We start from the raw sequence: 19165 nt of genomic DNA, 5'->3' as shown, positions 1-19165 counted from the left end.
AATATGAAAAATCAAAGGGAAAGGGGTATTATAAAAAATATGAAAATCATAGTGACTTTAAATGTAAATAAAAATAATCCTTTTATAGAAAAATCAAAATTAGACTAAGTGAGTAAATCACGTACAATTTAAGTGAAATTTATCTTAATTTTAGTATATTCAATATTGCACTGATATTTGATAATTGTAGTTTTATAATAATAATATTAATAAAATTATTTTAAGATTTTTATACAACGCTATTATATTATAAAAAAAATATTATTGATACTTATCTACATAATACATGTAAACTAACAAAAATATCTTTTATGTAAAATGGTGAAACGAGATATGTAAAATAGCATGAGGCGGTGACGTACATGACTAAACTACCTCACTCAAGATATGAAAAATATTTTTATCATTTGTGGTTATGTGTGCAAGCTGAAATACTAGCATGGTCTATTAAAGAAATACCAGGACTACCATAGTTGATAATTCACGCCTGCCTAGCATAGTATGAAGGCCCATTTTACGTTCTTCGCCGGGAAACCTCACCGTTAACTACTCTTGCCAATTTGCCGGGAAAGCTCGCCGTTAAAATTTCGTCTCGTTGCAGCAGGAAGTCGGTCTGAGTGGCATTGTCTCCGGAAATGCGAGAGCAGCGACGAGGCAAGAAACGTCTCTATATAGAGAAAGAGTTATATTAGGGCTGAAACTAGTTCATATTGACGGCAATATGATTCTAACATTTGACTATCCAAGCTGTGCTTTGATCGATTCGGTGCCTTTTGATCGTAAAAAATCTCCACGACTGACGTTTTATAGGGCTCCTCCAGTCTCCAGATTAACGGTATCTTTTGCTGTGCATGTGCGTCTAGAATTATGAGCGTATAGATCTATGCCAATTTGTGCAAATATGTTTGCAATTATTCATGCTGTTTACTTTTGTTGCGAATATGTAGCAGGCTATTTGTTCAGGGTCGTCACACGAAGTTTCTCTTAACTCTGGAAACTGGAGGATCTGTTTTCTGTTTCGGCCCTGCAAATTTAATTTTCAGGTTTATTTGTTATTTAATCCGGTACCTCTAGCTTTGAATTTCCCTGTAGAGTGGAAAAATGTTTATTTCTCACCCGAATAAGTAAAACAAATTTCTTATGCAGGTGCCTCCGGTTAGTTGGAACGAGTAATGGCTTTTGTTGTATTACCTCCTCTTGTTTGATAAATAAAGAAATACAGTAAATGGTCTATACTCAATAGCGTCAAAGAAAGTGAACTATGTGTTGTTTGCTCTGCCTTCTGTTGCATATAAACCTACATGTAAACTCACTTAAGACTACACAGCTACATGTATACGGCTGATAAAAATGTTTTTGCATGGATGAGAATCGTGGGATAATAATGTATAAATGAACTATGTTATTTATTAGAATAATAACGAGAAAACATTTAGACACAGGTACATAAAAACCCCATATTAATGCATAAATATACACATTAAAGCAACATATAGAGGACTAGATTTCTCTGGAAACGACTTAAGATCCTTAAATCAAAGGATAAATCCGTTGTTTAGCGTGACAACAATATCTGGTACTATAAGGCTTAGAAAGAAATTCACATCCAAAGGAGGACAGGGCAAGAACTGTGAGATGTATACTCATGTAGATAAGAGAACTCTTACCACCTGATTAATCATCTTTATTCAAGAGAACTCTTACCCAGACTTGTTCCAACTCTGAGCTGGGGCAAAGTGGCTTTGGACATTAAGAAACCAAAATGGGGTGGTAATCAAGTAATTTTGGACCTTTTTAAGCAAGTGTCAAGAAATTAATTACTTAGGTCTACCTTATGCTGCAAACATAGCACAATTTGGCCATTATTGTTGTCATAGTTATCACAACTTGATCTGCGGTTGCAACAACTAATAGTGGTTCAATGGTTCATTGGATCAACTACAGTTCTTCAGTTATATAATTTTTAGCTGATAAATGTGTCACAACCCTAGGATACTAGAGGGGTAATACTGTAATTGGGCTGCATACTATTGTAATTTGGTTAGATCATACTGTTGTAATTCGGTTAGATGCCTTGGCTGTTGCTGTGTTTGTTGAGCTTCAAGTACAATAACTGAAGAACAACCAGGTATACCTATAAAAGGCTAGTTGTAAGGGGACGGTGGGGGTATTCAGACAATTAACGACTGAATCTTTCCCCCTTTCCTAATTTCTCTCTCATTCTCTCTCTCGATTCTCTTCCCAACTTTCTCTCTACTTCCAATTTCTCTTGAATGTTACCGAAGTTACCACTGTCAGATCCTTAGATTTGACAATTGGTATTAAAGCTGATGGTCTTGGCAGCCGAACATAGGCGGGTCGGTAGGTGAGCACATGGGAATCGACACGAATAGACAAGCGTTCGCTTTTGGTGCGGGAGTCTGTCGAAGGTGGTGAAGCAGACAACCTAGGAGGTTTGCAACTAGAGCAGACAATTGGTGCGAGAGTTCTGTCAAAGTTGGCGATGCGGATGGACAGGGGGTTCATGATTGGTGCAAGAGTTTCGTTGATGTTGGGTTCCGAAGACGGCAGACAGGTAGACCTATCAAGAAAATTAACTAGGTCGAACAAGAAGGTAATTCGTGTTAACCGGAGGTGGTAGTCGATGGAGACATGTCAGAAGGAACAAGAATGAAACAATTGGAAACCCAATTGGATACGATGGAGATTAGCCTTCACCAAACTCAGGAGCAACTGGAGGGTCGATTCAAAATGATGGAACTCAGGCTCTGCTAGACACATGAAGAGGTGAGTTGTGGCAGGGCCAAGAACATGGCAACCAAAGATATGTTGATGTCAGTAGAGAAAAATGTGAAGGCTGAGATTACCGGTGTTTGTGAGGATGTTTCTAGTCTCTAGGAGGAGTTTTCTGATTTCGCGCTGTAGTTGAGGATTGTTCTGAGTTTATTTTCGAGGTTACCCAATGCAAGTTTGCCAGTAGATTTTCCCCCAAGAACGGTCACAGCTCTGACCTTGGAAGGAGTAGGGATTCACAGTCGTACTCCGAATCCTCTGGAAACAAAGGATCGACTAGAATTCATAGCAGGAGCTTCCGACTTAGGGGAATATACGGGCCAAACCAATACCCAGATGTCGAGGCAATAAATACTGGTGTTTGATGGGGGCAAGCCGTGTTGGTGGATCTAGCGTTGTGAAAGGTTCTTTCATTATTTCCATGTGGTCCAAAGTCAGAAGGTAAATTTGGCCACGGCGTATCTTAACGACGGAGTGGATGCGTGGTTTCAAGGGTGGAGTTGTGGACGGTCAGAATTGAGTCGGCATGAATTTGCTAGAGAATTTTGTGCTCACTTCAGTGAAAGAGCAATGACAGATGTGGTAGAGGAGTTCAACAAATTGAAATAGGAAGGTGCAATGGATGCTTATCTAATCAGGCTTGAGGAATTGAAATCATTGTTAACTCTCTCTTACCCAACCCTGGATGAACCCTACTTTGTGTCCAGTTTTATCAACAGCTTGAATGATGAACTAAGGCTGACGGTGAAGATGATGCAATCAGCCACTGTCAAGCAGGCTGTAGAGAAAGCCAGGCTCTAGGAACTTGCATTGAGAGCGATTGTCAAGAAATACATGTTCTCCATGGAAGTTTAGCCTTCGTTCAGTCAACAAGTGGAAGGAAATCAAGGGAATTCTCAAGATTATCCTAACTCTAATACAAATAAATCTTCTACTATGGAACAACGAAGGAAGTTAGGGTTATGCTTTAAATGTGGGGACAAATTCAGTCCCCGCCACCAATGTTGGAGGCTGCTACTGCACATGGAAGGATTAGAAGAAGGAAAGGAAGAAGGTGAAAAAAAGGTTGTTCTCCAAGAAGAAACTGGTGGCTGCAAGATGATGGCCGGAGAAGTGTGGCAGAAATTATTATAAAAAGAGATTCCAGAGGCTCAGCTACACTCAATTCAGGCTGTTGAGTTAAAAGACAGAACTAAGATGGAGGAAGAACATGCAACGGCTGCGAACACTGCTACACTTTGACTGCTCCATGAAGAAGCGCTGAGGAGAAAGGAAGAAAGGAGGATAAATAAGGCAGTAAAGGCTGGTATTGGTTGATCCGCCAATCCGTAACCAGCTTTGATACTTCTTGGGAACAAGAAGTCGTTCAAGAAGGGGGCATTTGTCACGACCCTAGGATATTAGAGAGGTAATACAGTAATTGGGCTGCATACTGTTGTAATTCGGTTAGATGCCTTGGCTGTTGCTGTGTTTGTTGAGCTTTAATTACAATAACTGAAGAACAATCAGGTATGCCTATAAAAGGCTAGTTGTAAGGGGATGATGGGGGCATTCAGACAATTAAAGACTGAATCTTTCCCTCTTTCCTAATTTCTCTCTCATTCTCTCTCTCGATTCTCTTCCCAGCTTTCTCTCTACTTCCAATTTCTCTTGAATGTTACCAAAATTACCACTGTCAGATCTGAGGATCTGACAAAATGGTATGCATTTAAATGGCAAATGAAAACTAAAAATGTTGTTGATGACACAATAACACTAACACGGCAGCAAGAATCCTAATGTTAGGCGTAGCGTTGGTGAGCTCGAGGTCTTCAGTTTGAGTCTTGTGAGTCTCAATTGCTCCCCCACTAGGTCTTGAATGGTACAAACTAACTTCCCCCCCCAAAAAAAAAACTCATTTCAAGCATCACAAAATCTGTGTATTACACACGCACACACAACTTTTAAAGTTCATTGTTTCTTATTTATATCATAAGTATTCCTTGACTATATTTGCTTTAAACTACATTAATGACTGGCTGTCAGTAGTTGAATGGAGCTTATATCTTACTGCTTTAATAATACCTTGTTTTCCTCTTTCCTTCATTCTTTTCTTTATTACTTGAAATTATCAATTCTTGAAGTTATCTTTCGTATTACTGCTGTTACTAACTTTGGAATTTGTTCTCACTATGTTTATCCTTCGTGAAGTTATCTTTTGTACTACTGCTATTACTAGCTTTGGAATTTGTTTTCACTGAGTTGAGAAGAAGTAAAATTTTAGGCCAATGACTTCTATATATTTTTTTGGTTGGTATCCGAGAACAATCCTCCTTTGAACATATATATTGTCTAGGTCTTTTTGGTGAAGTGAATAGCAAAGAAGAAATGAAAAAATAGGCGTGTGAATGTTAAACATCCAAAAATGTTTTTTCTTATTGTTAGAACAAGTGGTAGAATGCATTAAGTAGGAGAATACTCTAGAATTTTTGTATCCCTGTTCATGGCTCATCAATATTAAGTAATGAAAATTTAAATAGATTGGAGGGGTACATTATCATGTTCTTAGCTAATATATCAATTTTATTTTTCTGTTTTTAGATGTCCTAAGTCATTTATAATATATAAACATCAATAGAAATATGAGCCAAGATGGAGGGGGGGCTAATATGTCTTGTTATCAATTATTGCAGCAGTGGATGTTGGTGATACACTGATAGTTACAATATTAATTCAATATGGAAGGCTAATATGTGAGGATAAAAGTCAAAGCACTAGAGCCTTAATTATCTTTAACATTAAAAAACAAGACAATAGAGCCTTAATTACATTTTAGAGATTAAAAAGTAGCCATCATTATCATGATCATTAATTGCACCTTATGCTAACAAGTTCAGGATAGTGGCACAACAATCATAATGTCAATTGACTTCTAAAAGTCACATTGATAATACAAATCTATGCAAAAGAGCAATGTGGTAGAATTTTACACTAGATGCCCTTCTTAACGCAACACTCTAGTGAGGAAATGATGAGATAAAGTTCCAATACTATCTTCATAAGGTAAAGTTTTTTGAGATGGTGTTGAATGAAGATAATTAATACGGTCGTGTTCCATATCATATTTGATGTAGAAAACTGTGTACAAGAAATAAAGACAGTTAGGTAGTTAGACAAACTATAGACACAATTTTTCATTCATTGTACATTTATTTATTTTCTAAGTGACAATTTTTTCCCTGTGTAACTGCCACCATATGAACAATTACCATTTGTGTATAAATTTGTTCAATTCAAATAATAAAGTGAGGAGTTTTTCTCTCTAAAATCAACAAGGTATCAGAGCATTTCTGATTAGAAAATTCCTCCATCGTCCCAATAGCGTCCTTCACCACAATAGTCTCTTCTTCTTCCTCTCAAGTACCCGTTGTTCTTAGTTCTAATGGACATTCAGTTATGATGTTCATGAACGAAAGAGGAAAAGATGATTATCTTAATGGTGAAGCCCCCTAAATCGAATTTAATAGATTCAAAGTGCAAGACATGGAAGACAAAAACCAATATGGTAATGTCATAGCTTGTCTATTCCATGACTAATGAAGTCGGAGTAAATTTCATCCTCCACAAGATGGCACAAGAGAATGCCAGAAAGGAGAAGTATTTTGACCCCAAAGACACATCAAATTGGAGTAAATTTAATCCTCCACTAGACAACACAAGAAATCTGGGATGCCGCAAAGGAGAAATATTTCGATACTAAAGACACAACAGAGGCGTTATCAAGGAGACCTCTTAAACACCCAATATTTTAGTCATCTAACTAAAATATTGACACTCGACATGTTCAAAGTGATCTAAATAAAAAATCACTTCATAAAAAGAAAAATTGAAGGTGGATTTCCTACATACCAAGGATTTATCAAAGACTACCTACCGAAGACTCAGTTTGAAGATGTAAAGATCCAAGCTGGGCTTCCTTAATATTTACAGCCCAGCTTGAGGGGGCATGTAGAAAATCGTGTACAAGAAATAGAGACAATTAGGTAGTTAGGCAAACTATAGAGACATTTTTTTATTTCTAAGTAACAGTTTTTTCTATGTGTAACTGCCACCATATGAGCAGTTATCATTTGTGTATAAATTTGTCCAATCCAAATAATAAAGTAAGGAATTTTTTTGTCTAAAATCAACAGTTGATATTGTGAAATCAACATATTTAACATGGAAACATGACTCAAAGATTTAAAAAAAAAAAGTGAAAAAGAAAACTTGAAGAGCCTCAATTGCTAATCCCTAGTTTGTCATACCAAAATAGGTGCGGTCCATTAAACCAAATACTTTGAATTCAAGCAATAATGGTTTGGGTTCATTTAATGAGAACACATTTTTCTGAAGTGAAATAATAGATTTCAATGGTCTGGGAGCTAGTTCTTGAGCAAATTGATTATGTTAGAAAATAGAGTAGCAGAATAATCTCATCCAACTAAGAGGTGCATAAATGCTTCTTGAATATCATGGGAGCCTCCTAATGTGGAAGGTATCAAGTAACTCTATCTTTGGGATTCAATGTAGCTTGAGGGTATTGTTCCCTCACAATCTTTATAATACCTAGGGGCTCACTTCAACATATGCAGATTCTTTCCTTTTACAAGACAAGGTTATAATCTTTGCTTTAAGAAAGGCCTCAACTTCTTCGGTAGGTGAGATTTAAATTCAAGTGCTTTAAGTTCACTAGCCATAAACATTTGCACCTAATTTTAGTAAAAGCTTTGTTACCATTTGGTCTAATGTTACTAGTGGACAACAACAACAATCACAAGCATTAATCCCACTAAATGGGATTGACTACATGAATTCTAGACCTCCATTCATCTCTATCTATGGTAATGTTCTCTGTAAAGCCAGTACATCCTATGTTATGTCTAAGATTTTCTATCAAGTTTTCTATTGTCTTCCTCCCTCTTTTGCTTCAATTTTTCTCCATTTCATCTACTTGTCTCACATGTTCTTTTATTAGTCTTCTCTCACATGTATAAACTATCTTAACCATGACTCCCTTACGTATGCTCGTGTTTCTTATTTTGTCTTATGGTCATCTGATAGAACTTCCCTTTTAGTTTAACAAGATTTAATGATCACATAAAATGCTAGATGCACTTCTTCATTTTAACCATCCTACCTTGATCTTATAACATCTTCCACAATCTTCTTTTCTTTTTGAACCATTAATCTAAGATTTTAAAATTGGTCATTTTTTTGGGATAACTTGATCTCCATGTTTCATAATATCATCATCCATATTTCTATTTTTACTGAACTTACACTTCTATTTCAGCTTACTTAATTTAAAACCTTTGGACTTACAAGGTGTTTCTCCATAAGTTTATTATTCATGCCTTCTTTTGTCTCATCTATCATGACAAGACGTCTACAAATAATATACTTTAAGGCACTTCTTCTTGAATGAGCTTGTGAGTTCATCCATCACAAGAGCAAAGAGGTAAGGACTCATGCAGATTTGTGATGTAATCCAATTGTAATCTAACATTACTAGTGTAATAACTCCATTTCTTATCTCTATAAAAAAACTCACTTGTTAAATGAAGTCTTCGTCTTGTTGATATAATAGCCATATCACTTGATTTCTAAGCAACCAAGTCCCATCTGATCGCAATGCAGTTTAATCTCTTAAGTCTTGCCATTTCAAGTATATTGTCATCCCTGGACTTCACTTGGTAACCCACACCAAATGTTGCTTAAATACAATAAGACCAAAGAGGAATAGGAAATCAAATTTATATTTTATTTAGGGTTAGTTACACTTTGCAGATCTGCAATTCTACCAAAATTTTTCTTCAAGATATTAATATTTTAATTATAACAAATTACCCTTAAAATTTTGATTTGACCTCTATTATTTACCTCTTAATTTATTTTACTTTATTGTTTTTTTTTTTTTGTGCATGTGTGTGTGTGGGGGGGTTGTGTTGGTGATAATGAGTGTAATTAACTACCAGACCCTCTTTCTTTTCACCTGCCAATCAGCTTGAGAAAATGTGCAATGGTAGTGATCATTTAGTTAACACTTTGAATACTTCTTGAGTTTCAAGTCTCATGCTTGGGGATTGATATTTGAATTTTGAAAAACAAGATGATGGTTGGGTTGGCTATTGGGGCTCAAAAACTAAAAGGATCCATTTTGTGGCATTCACACATGATAACACTACTCACTTTTAATTCTACCATTAGGTGATTCTAGTGTCCTCTTCTGTGTCATGACTTTTTGAATGCATTACTAGCTATTTCTATCACTTCTTAGGTTGGTGTTTATAGCCTTTGTCCTTTTCTTTCTGTGATATTTTTTATGCTCCTTTGTGATTGGAAGTTCACATGTTTGAGTTGTGAACACAGGCCTCTTTGTGAATCAAGGATAAAGTTGCATACAAAAATAAGTCCCCCTTTTTTTAATATCCAATACTCCAAATTTTGGTCTAGGATATATAATATATATATGTGTTTATGTTACATGGACTGAGGTATGACTATTGGGTGCTAGTGTCTTATACATTGGAAATTCTTATACTGTTAATTTTAATGTAATACCCACTATTTTGAGATGTCCAGGATTATATGGAATAAACATTTTGGCTTGAAGTGCAAGTTTTGGACATTAAGGGGTAACATGGTTAAAATAGCCCTTGGAAAGGTAAAACAGAGCTCATTGGATGTAAACTGGTCCAAACTATTGAATGTAGCTTGAAAACATTTGATTAGTTGGAGGGAAGTGTTGACAGATTTGGTGAAACGGCCAACAATTTTGCTGAAACTTTCAATAGTTTTGGTTGACTGGTTGATTTTGAGCTTAGATGGGTGAGTTGATAATGTGGCCAAATCTCATACCTCGAGTGGCTTGATCCAGGGGTCCATGATCTATTAGCTTAGCTGACCAAGTTGCACCAAAATGAGCCATGTATATATGCACATATGTTTATATATGTGTGTGTGCGCATATGTGTGAATAAGCAAATATGTGACTGTTTGATATTTCTCAACCAATTCTTTTAGAAGAACCATTGTGCTACTAGCTTGAGGATTTGGGTTAAAAAGGTTTCCAGAAGCCATCTTGATGGCTTGTTTTTAGCAAGTGAATTGGCTAGCTAGAGAAAGTTTGTTGGTTACAAGTCTTTTGTATATGCAGAGCCCACAGGAGCGGAGTTACATTTGCTAGAAGCTCTTATACTGGGGATTGCTCCAGTATTGAGACTCTGTGAAGTTGGGATCTCTCTCTGATAAGACAGGTGTGTAGCTGGATCTCCTAATACTACTTGTGTGAATTGAAGTGATAGTTGCTGCACTCCACTACAAGACAAGCAAGAAATAAAAGATCAAAGAGAAAGGAGAGGAAAGGGAGATTTTGAGATATACCCTAACAGTTTGTTTTGGTTTGCATATTGGGGAGTGGTATCACCACTTGACAAGGTAATACCACATTTGATATCTGAAAAAAAATTGGGATAAATTAAGCTGAGTATTAAATAATCACACTGAGATGGGATAAATCTATCTCACCTCCCACCCAGGTGTTAAATAATCCCACTTTGGTGGGATTAATTTTCTGATCCAATTGGACATTTTATCCCTGCAATATAAAACCATCTACACACTCTCTCTCTTCATTGCGATCTGCCCTTCATGCCTCTGTGAGCGACTCAGCAACTTAGATCTCTCCTCTGATGGCAAAGTCATCTTCAACCTTGATGGCAGATGCAAGGTCTGATGCTGGATCCTAACAGGGTTGCTGGAGTTCTACAAATTGCATTGTAGAGGTTGAAGACGACTTGCACAAGCCAAAACTCATCAGCAGATTTTTCCTGATGTTTTCAGCTTTGGATCTGCTGATTTTTTTCCTGGTGATTATGTTTTGGTTAAGCTTCACTGTGGATGGTTTTGTGTTGGTTTGTTTTGGACAATGTCTCTCTCTGAGATGCTTGGATTGTTTATTGTATTGGAGTATTTGTGAGGATAAATAAGTTCAAAGGTGGATTTTTTGTGGTCCTGCTGAATTGGAGTTCCATTAATAATAAATCCTTCACTATTTATAAAAAATAATAATAATAATTTGTGGTGGTGAGTCTTTTTGTGCAGATTTGGGGGTGTGCAGATCTGATTTGATCTTCTTCCAGAATTTAAGAGTGCAGTAAAATCAGAATAACTTGTGTTGGTGAGTGATTATTGCCAATTTTGGGGTTTTCCGGATCTGTTATTATCTTATTCCAAAATCTGAGTGAAGTAAAATCAGATTAGTTTGTGTTGGTGAATGGGCAAATTAGTCATTTGACAATTACTAACTAGCAATACACCATTCACAATTTGACATACTGAACATGGAATAAATATAATTTCTTGTAATACCTCCTTTACCAAACAAGGGACAGTAATTATTTACTCCCATCACTATTTTATCCCATCCTTAAGTTAATCCCATCACTATTTAATCTGGACACTAAAGGGGCCATAAGGAAACTAACCAAGCTTGCTTTAAGGTAAAGATTTCCTTGTCTTTGTTATAATATAACGCACAACACGACCACATGTAGAGCACTTGTACAATATTGTTTTTGCAAATGATACATGATTCCAATTATCCTCCAGATGGCCTGGAAGGTGGATTGTTGATTGTGCACTGTTTGCAACCAATCGCTGGATGGACTGAGAGGTGGCAGATAAGGTGCTTATGAAATCCAGGCTGGTCATTGATTGTATACGTGCGTGGCAGAGTATTATTACATTATGTATCTGTGTATAGTTGAGTGTAGCATGTGCATGTGGCATTTGAATGGTTATCCTTATTGAGATTTGCAGCTCATGTAATTGTTTGGATCACATAGAATGACCTGGCTGGTGGTTGTTGTGTGTTAAGATTTGAGGATACTCTGTTGGATTGGTTTTTGTTACTCTCCTCATGTATTATGCTCTTTTGCATGCACTTGGGTAGTATTTTTGAACATGCCTCTGGTTGTGAGGTTGGAAAACAATTGGAACTGTTTATAAACCCTTAAGTTCTGTATAGTTTGAAATCCTTGGTTGTCCTGATATTCATGTGGAAAGGTTGATTTACTGTTATAATGTTATTATGCAGTGTTGGAAAGACAAGTGATTGCATACATGGGTTCCACCTACTTAAAAGGTTGGCTGCAAGGATGAGGGATTACCAGTGCTTACTCTCTAAATTGAAGGGAAGGAGAACTGACTGGAAACTATGAAAGTAGAAGGTTTTAGTCTCAGTTGTTGTAGTTTGAGAAGAAAAGGTTGACCCCAAACTGTCGGGAGATTTTGTGATATGCAGCAAGAGCTGAGAGTAAAGCATTTTGACTGTCTACAGTTTGGTCTCCATAAACTGTTGACAACCGCTGCACAATGTTGACCAAATATCTGAAATTGTAGAGAAACCGAGAGATGTATTTCAAACTGTGGACAGGGTTCTAAGATTTGTTGACAGATAGCTGTTCGCTGTTGACAATGTGCTTCAGAAACTCAGTTTAAGGAAAGACTAATACTATGCCCAAAACTCATTCTGTGCTAAAGGAATCATATAACACCATAATGGGTTAAGATGGGTTTAAACTGTGCTTGGTAAACCCTAGGATATTCCACTGTTAAGACGTATCAAACAAGAACCAAATGGAATAAAACCTTTAGGATATGCAAATACTAAAGAATGTTTAAGCTTAACAAAAGAATTAGTCCCTCGAGATTTCTTCTAGAAGACTTGCAGGGTTGGGTCTGTGGGAAGTTAGGGTTTGAAAACCCAAGTATCCAACAGTTGGCTACAAATATAGGGCAGCATTACGACTAATTAAATATAATATCTGAAAATAAAAATGTTATTTTTTAGAAACATACTTGAAATTAAGTAGAACTTAGAGGTATATAAAATTCCGCTCTCTTTTTCGTGTTAGAGTCTCTCTTTTTCGTGTTAGAGTCTTAAAATTTTTGTCTAGTATCTATCATGAGCTTCTTATTCTTCAAATATTGTTAATATTAGATGATTCAGGTTTTCAGTTTGGTAATAGGTGTTGGACACATATCCTATTCCATTATTGTCCTTGTCATATCCGATATGCATGCAGTATGTAAGATGGAATACAAGCTCATGTAACATGGATGCATGTACAAGAATCTTTAGTCTAATTAGGCCTATGTCCACTGTCCATATGGTATGCCCTTGAGAATTCAAAATAAAATTGCCACAACCTTTTCTTTTTTCACTTAATAAGGTCATCCCAATCATGTTGGGGGGCTTCATTATGACACGCCAAATCTTTGAACTTTGCCCTCAGAGACCGAGCCATCTAAGCCATCAGTCGAATACTTTGGATTTCTTTCTTGTTTTTTTTGCTAGATGGATGCCTTTGAATTTCAATGTTGTTGACAAACTCTCCTAAACATGCATCTCTGAAGAACTTCTGCAAATTCATGCAATTATTATTTTGGTAAGTCATTACCTATGAATATCCTATTGTGACTAGCCATTAGAGTTTTAGAATGCAGAAATATGATGCATGAATTGTCAAAATAAATGCTATACATTGGAATGTAATCAGTGATTAAAAGGCATCAGAAGTAATGATGCTAAATTAAATATATTAGCTTATAAAGGTAATCAGAATAAAGAAGCAAATCTGTGGGATATCTGCACTTAAGGAATAGGAGAAAATATTAATGGATTGCTTTAGAGGTTGCTCTGTCTATAAAAAATAAGTTTCTTAACTTATTGGGAACTAAAGCATTGTAAATTGACTAGTACAAATGGACCATGGTGCCTAACCTCTTAATGCAGTACTCACTAGAAAATCAATGTCAAATACTGGACTGAGTTTGAATACAATTAGCTATTGAATTTGCCAAGTTCCCAACTGAAAAACATATACATAAAAAAAAAAAGAAAATTGTAAGTACGTATTTGCTTCATTCCCACTGTAATCACATCCACATTGACCACTGCCCTTTTAACCTTGAGGTTATCCATCATAAGCCTATGTTACTGGCAGTTTCAGTCGTAAGGTCATAACCACCACCTTCTATGAGTTGAGAAGGATGGATGCACCTCCATTTTGTTCTCAAATGTTTACCAATCATTTGGGAAGTGGAAATCCATATATGAGATAGGCGATCAATTTTAATCTCTTAACACAGTATGTACTTTAAAAACCTGACTAATCCTGTTCATGTTTTAAATTGTTTAGATAAATTTTCACAGTGCGAACCAAATTACAATGAACGGGCTAAAAAAATGGAATACTAATGTCTTTCCTTGTATAGGCTCAAAATCCAGAAATGTTTAGTGAACCAATTTACAACTTTCTCCTCACTTAGTGAGCTGTTTCAGAGTTGTAAATGCATTTTGTCCTTTTGTGGAAAGTGGAAAAATTTACAAATATCCCTAGGCATAGATGAGATATCATGTTATATACATGTTCTGTGTATTATAATACACGAGCATCTGTGAAAACGAGATACAATCCTTGTTCTCTGCCTGAGTGAAAATGATGGATTTTGGTCATGGAGGCAATGGTAATGGCTCTGGTGATGACCAAGAGGCCTCAAATTCTCAAAGAGGAAAGAAGCACTACCACCGCCACACTTCTTACCAGATACAGCAATTGGAGATGTAAGACTGACTTCGTTAATATTTTTAAACCCTAGCCCTCCGCCCTCCCTTCTTTTTTAACTTGATGTGCTTTATGGCATCTCCATGGCTGTTCCCAACCTTTTCTTTCTGGAATTACAGAATGGTCTTGACCACAGTTTTGGGGCCTTTTGTTTATAGAAGAAAATTGACATAAATTTAGGGCTCGCTTTCTTTCTGATAATGATCATTCTAACTATTTTTATGCATTTTATTGTTATTATTATTATTATTAGTATTTTCAAGCAGGAAGTGATTTTAGATACATGTTCTAGATGGTATAAGTCTCTTGTTAGGGTTCACCTTCAAGGTACATTTGTATCTCCTCCCATTGTATCTCCTCCCATCCTCTTTTTTATGTGCTCTGTCAATGGGTAAGGATCAAAGATATTTCTACCAGTAATGCAAGGGCAAGGCCTTAAAGTTTTATGTGTAAGTAATGCCTCCAATTTGCTTTTCATTTAAAATTAAAAATAAATGATCTAAAATGGATCTTTGGTAGGACATTCAAGGATTATGAATTTGTTTGCCAGTTTTGCTTGAGTTACATTCTTGCTGCCTTTTAGCATTGATTTCCTTGTTATATGACCTGCTTCACTGAGTCAGCAAATAAACTTGTTCCTTTAGTATTCTCGTTCCTTCTTGATGGTAATGGATTTTTTGGGTAACGGAATTGAAGGTTCTTCAAGGAATGTCCCCATCCCGATGAAAACCAGCGGCGTCAACTGGGTAGAGAACTGGGTCTTGAGCCTAAGCAGATAAAATTTTGGTTCCAAAACAAGAGGACTCAGACAAAGGTGCTCTCCTGTTATTATCTCTGGACTTCTTTTTTGCAGGTTTAATTGCTGTTTCAAAGTGAAATTTGCTTCAGAAGGTGATTCATCTTTTACTTTGTCCTTTCCAGGCTCAGAATGAGAGAGCTGATAACAGCAGTCTGAGAGTGGAGAACGAGAAAATCCATTGTGAGAACCTTGCAATTGGTGAGGCTCTCAGAAATGTGCTGTGCCCAACTTGTCGGGGTCCCCCCTTTGGGGAAGAAGAAAGACAGCTTAATCTTCAGAAGCTAAAGATAGAAAATTCCCAGTTAAAAAAAGAGGCTAGTAGTATTCCTTGTTGACATTTGGAATGTTTAATTTTCCTTGTTCACATTTTACTTGATTTGATCTTTACCATGGTGTGATTTGCAGTACGAGAGAGTATCCCAACTTGTTGCCAATTACCTAGGGAAGTCTGCTGAGCAAATTCCTTCATTATCACACTCGTTAAACTTTCAGGCTGAAGGATTTGCAGTTCAAGGGATACAGGGAAGTCTTTCTCTAAACCTTGGTATTGGAAAATCAAATTCCACCATGCAATACCCATTAAATGCAAGCCTTGATTGGGAAAAATCACTCATGATTGAGACTGCAATTAGTGCTATGGATGAATTGCTCAGGCTTTTGCGAGTTAATGAACCCTTGTGGATCAAGTCCCCAATGGATGGGGGATATGTACTTCATCGTGATAGCTATGACAAGCTTTTTCCTAGGTCTAATCAATTTAAAAGTTCTACAGCCTGGATAGAGTCATCGAAAGATTCGGGTGTGGTGCCAATGAGTGGAAGACACTTGCTTGACATGTTTCTGGATGCGGTTCACCCTGATATCACATGCTTTAAATGTATAATTTTCTGTACTAGAAATGAATTTGTGTGCCTAATTGCTTTGTTTCTGCAGAATAAATGGGTGGATATTTTCCCTACGATAGTTACAAAAGCAAGGACAATTGAAGTACTTGATACCAGAATTCTTGGAGATCAAGGTGGTGTTTTGCAGCTGGTAGGTTTGACACGAAAAACCCTTGTTTACTTCTTTTTCCATGTATAACTTGTTTGGGACAAATATAAGGAGTTTGAAAAAGGACACGTGAATGCAGATGTATGAACAAATGCATATCTTGTCGCCTCTTGTGGTACCTCGAGAGTTCTACTTCCTCCGATATTGTCAAGAAGTAGAGCCATGCATGTGGGTTATGGTTGATATTTCATGTGATTTCTTCAGAGAGGACCCTCGTACATCTCCTCCCCAATCATGGAAGCTTCCTTCTGGTTGCATGATTGAAGATAAGTCCAATGGATGCTGTGAAGTGAGTGCTTAATAATCAGTTGTATAATTATTGCCTGTGCATCAAAAGCAACTTCTTCAAATCCTTTTTGTAAAACTTTTGCCATTGCTTAACACAAGACGGACGTGCTTAGTGCCCTTGACGTGATAACTACTATAGTTATCATACTATGAAACAGTTCCTTTTATATTAGATTAAGTTAGATCTTGATCTATTATCCTCTTAATTTGATAGGTGACATGGGTGGAACATGTAGAAGTGGATGATCAATCTCAAACCCATTACCTGTATAGAGATTTAATATGTGGGGGATCAGCATTTGGAGCTCAACGATGGATTTTTACTCTTCAGAGGATGTCTGAGAGATTGGCATGCTCAACAGGGTCACTTAGTCATGAACTTGCAGGGGGTACTTTTGTGTTACCAATTTTCGTAGTGACACCTTATAACTCATTCCTTACCCTTGCTATTACTTACGTAGACCTCTTGGTTGACTATTGTTTTTTACACAGTGATTGATATGCCTGAAGGAAGGAGAAGCGTAATGGATCTTTCCCACAGAATGGTCAAGAATTTTTGGGGAATGTTGAGCATGTCAGGTAAACTAGAATTTCCTCATTTGGGCAATGGAGTTCACGTCTCAGTTCGCCATAGCAATGAACCAGACCAACCTGGTGGAATGATTGTCAGTGCTGCTTCGTCTCTGTGGCTCCCTCTATCATGCGAGATCCTGTTTAATTTTTTTGGAAATGTGAAAACGCGAATTCAGGTTCATACTAAAAAGTATTTTTCATTATGTTATGTTTTTTCATTATACGAACAAGTCTTTTTCATTATATTTTGACTGTCTCATAATTGGGACTTACTTTCCTTTCTTCTTTCGGTATGACAGTGGGACGTGGTCTCAGATGGAAAACCAGTGCAAGAGATTGTGCATGTCCCTTGTGGAACTAATCCAGGAAATTGTATATCTATTATCCAGGTAATTGCTTTCATACTCTGCATTGTTGTATGGGGTGGAGGAGTCAATCCCGGAATTCCTAAAATTTAAGCTGCCGAGTAAATAAGTAGGGAAAAGAAAAGGAAAATAAAATAAAATAATCTTTGAGTCACGTGCTATGAAACCATTAATCCATTGTCATGTTATAAAATTTTACTGGTTGCTTCAGTAGTAAGTTGAAGTAGCTCTTTGTCTGATTTCTGGTGGATGTTCATGGAAAAAGCAAAAAGTTTCTGGCGTAACTGTTACTGCACAACATAAGGAAATTTTTTGTATCAATATTAGATTAAGCTGACAAAATGTAATTGGCATAAATGTACCGCATGATTAAGATGGTTTTAGACAAATGAGAAAAAGACCAATAGATGCACCTGTGAGGCGGGGGGATGAATGGAGAAAGTTCATAGACTTGCCATGAAGTTTTTTGTCATAATGATTTGGCTTCTCTCTGCCCGTTCAATCTAAACAAGAAGCAGTATACTGGTTCATTGTGACAAAAAGGCTGTTTCCCCATCATCGTATATTGTTTTTTAATACAATCAATCTGATGATATTTTTCTTCTCTTGTAGTGATGGGTCTGGACCACATCATTCTTTGTACCACTTGTGCTTTTTTTTGGGTTTAGGGTTATATAGTGTGTTGTTATTACCTTTTTAAGGTTTGTGATTGTTGTTGTTGTATATAGTGTGTTGTTATCAAGGGCTTTTAAGAGTTAACATGAGTTTATTTTTTACTTATCTATTTATTTTGTAATGGCAACCAGCCGTTCTTTCCCACCGAGAACAGCATGCTGATGCTTCAGGAGAGCTGCATAGATCCTTTGGGATCGCTTGTAGTCCATGCCCCCATTGACTTATCAGCAATCAAGTCAGCCATGCATGGGGAGGACTCTGCAAGCATACCAATTCTTCCATCAGGCTTTGTTATCTCTGGTGATGGCCGTCCCGATCAAGGAAGCATGGGAACTTCATCAAGCTCAAGCATCCCAAGGTCCGGTGGTTCAATTCTTACAGTGGCTTTCCAGATTCTGGTTTGTGACCAAGACCAGGTGAGTTTGGAGTCTGTGGATACGGTAACTTCCCTTGTCACCTCTACCATCCAGAAAATGAAGGCTGCCCTCAATTGCTCCGATGTGTAGACCTACCGGAGTTACATAGCCAGCTGTCTTTTATTAGGCTATATTTACATATATTTTGGTAGGACTGCTTTATTATATAATTTGCTGATGCTTATTAGACATACAGCCAAAACATGCAACCTTGGGTTTTCAGACAGATTAACCTTTCCTTCTTGCGCTTTTATATGAACCAAATGTTTGCAAATACATTTTATGGTTAATTTTTGCTTATTTTCCTGCAATCATTTTGCTTCATACCTGCTTCAATTTGATGCATGCAACTGCCATAATATTTCCCACGTCTGAAGAGCATCGGAGGAACAGTAGCTGTAATGCTAAGGACGTGATATTGGAGAAGTGACTCCAATGGGGGTGATGTTTCAAGTTCAACGAATCCCCTATCTTCTTGGTGTTACTCAGGAATATTATAATATTATGCTTTTGAAAAATATATACAAGTAATATTAGTCTTTCGTCTAAAGG

General features: G+C 36.8%; 1 protein-coding gene across 13 annotated transcripts; it reads left to right on the top strand.

Annotated features, from left to right (window-relative positions):
• The first annotated feature begins 466 nt into the window (after nucleotides 1–466).
• Nucleotides 467–18918, top strand: LOC127803840 (homeobox-leucine zipper protein ROC8-like). Of its 13 annotated transcripts, XM_052340400.1 has the most exons (12): nucleotides 468–853; nucleotides 948–1043; nucleotides 1147–1169; nucleotides 15141–15258; nucleotides 15366–15557; nucleotides 15649–16092; nucleotides 16177–16278; nucleotides 16376–16585; nucleotides 16799–16973; nucleotides 17077–17333; nucleotides 17457–17546; nucleotides 18329–18918. In XM_052340400.1, the coding sequence occupies exons 1-12, from the start codon at nucleotides 722–724 to the stop codon at nucleotides 18701–18703; spliced, it is 2214 nt and encodes a 737-aa protein (XP_052196360.1). In that variant the 5' UTR covers nucleotides 468–721; the 3' UTR covers nucleotides 18704–18918. The 13 variants fall into 13 exon arrangements, with proteins under 13 accessions (XP_052196369.1, XP_052196360.1, XP_052196359.1 ...); XM_052340409.1 differs by having other exon boundaries at nucleotides 467–853; nucleotides 15649–16278; nucleotides 17077–17347; nucleotides 18329–18510; XM_052340399.1 differs by having other exon boundaries at nucleotides 468–835; nucleotides 951–1043; nucleotides 15649–16278.
• Nucleotides 18919–19165: the final 247 nt, after the last annotated feature.

This window comes from Diospyros lotus, chromosome 6 (assembly GCF_014633365.1).
Source record: "Diospyros lotus cultivar Yz01 chromosome 6, ASM1463336v1, whole genome shotgun sequence".
NCBI classification, from domain to species: Eukaryota; Viridiplantae; Streptophyta; class Magnoliopsida; order Ericales; family Ebenaceae; genus Diospyros; species Diospyros lotus.
This window is presented reverse-complemented; position numbering and strand designations above follow the sequence as displayed.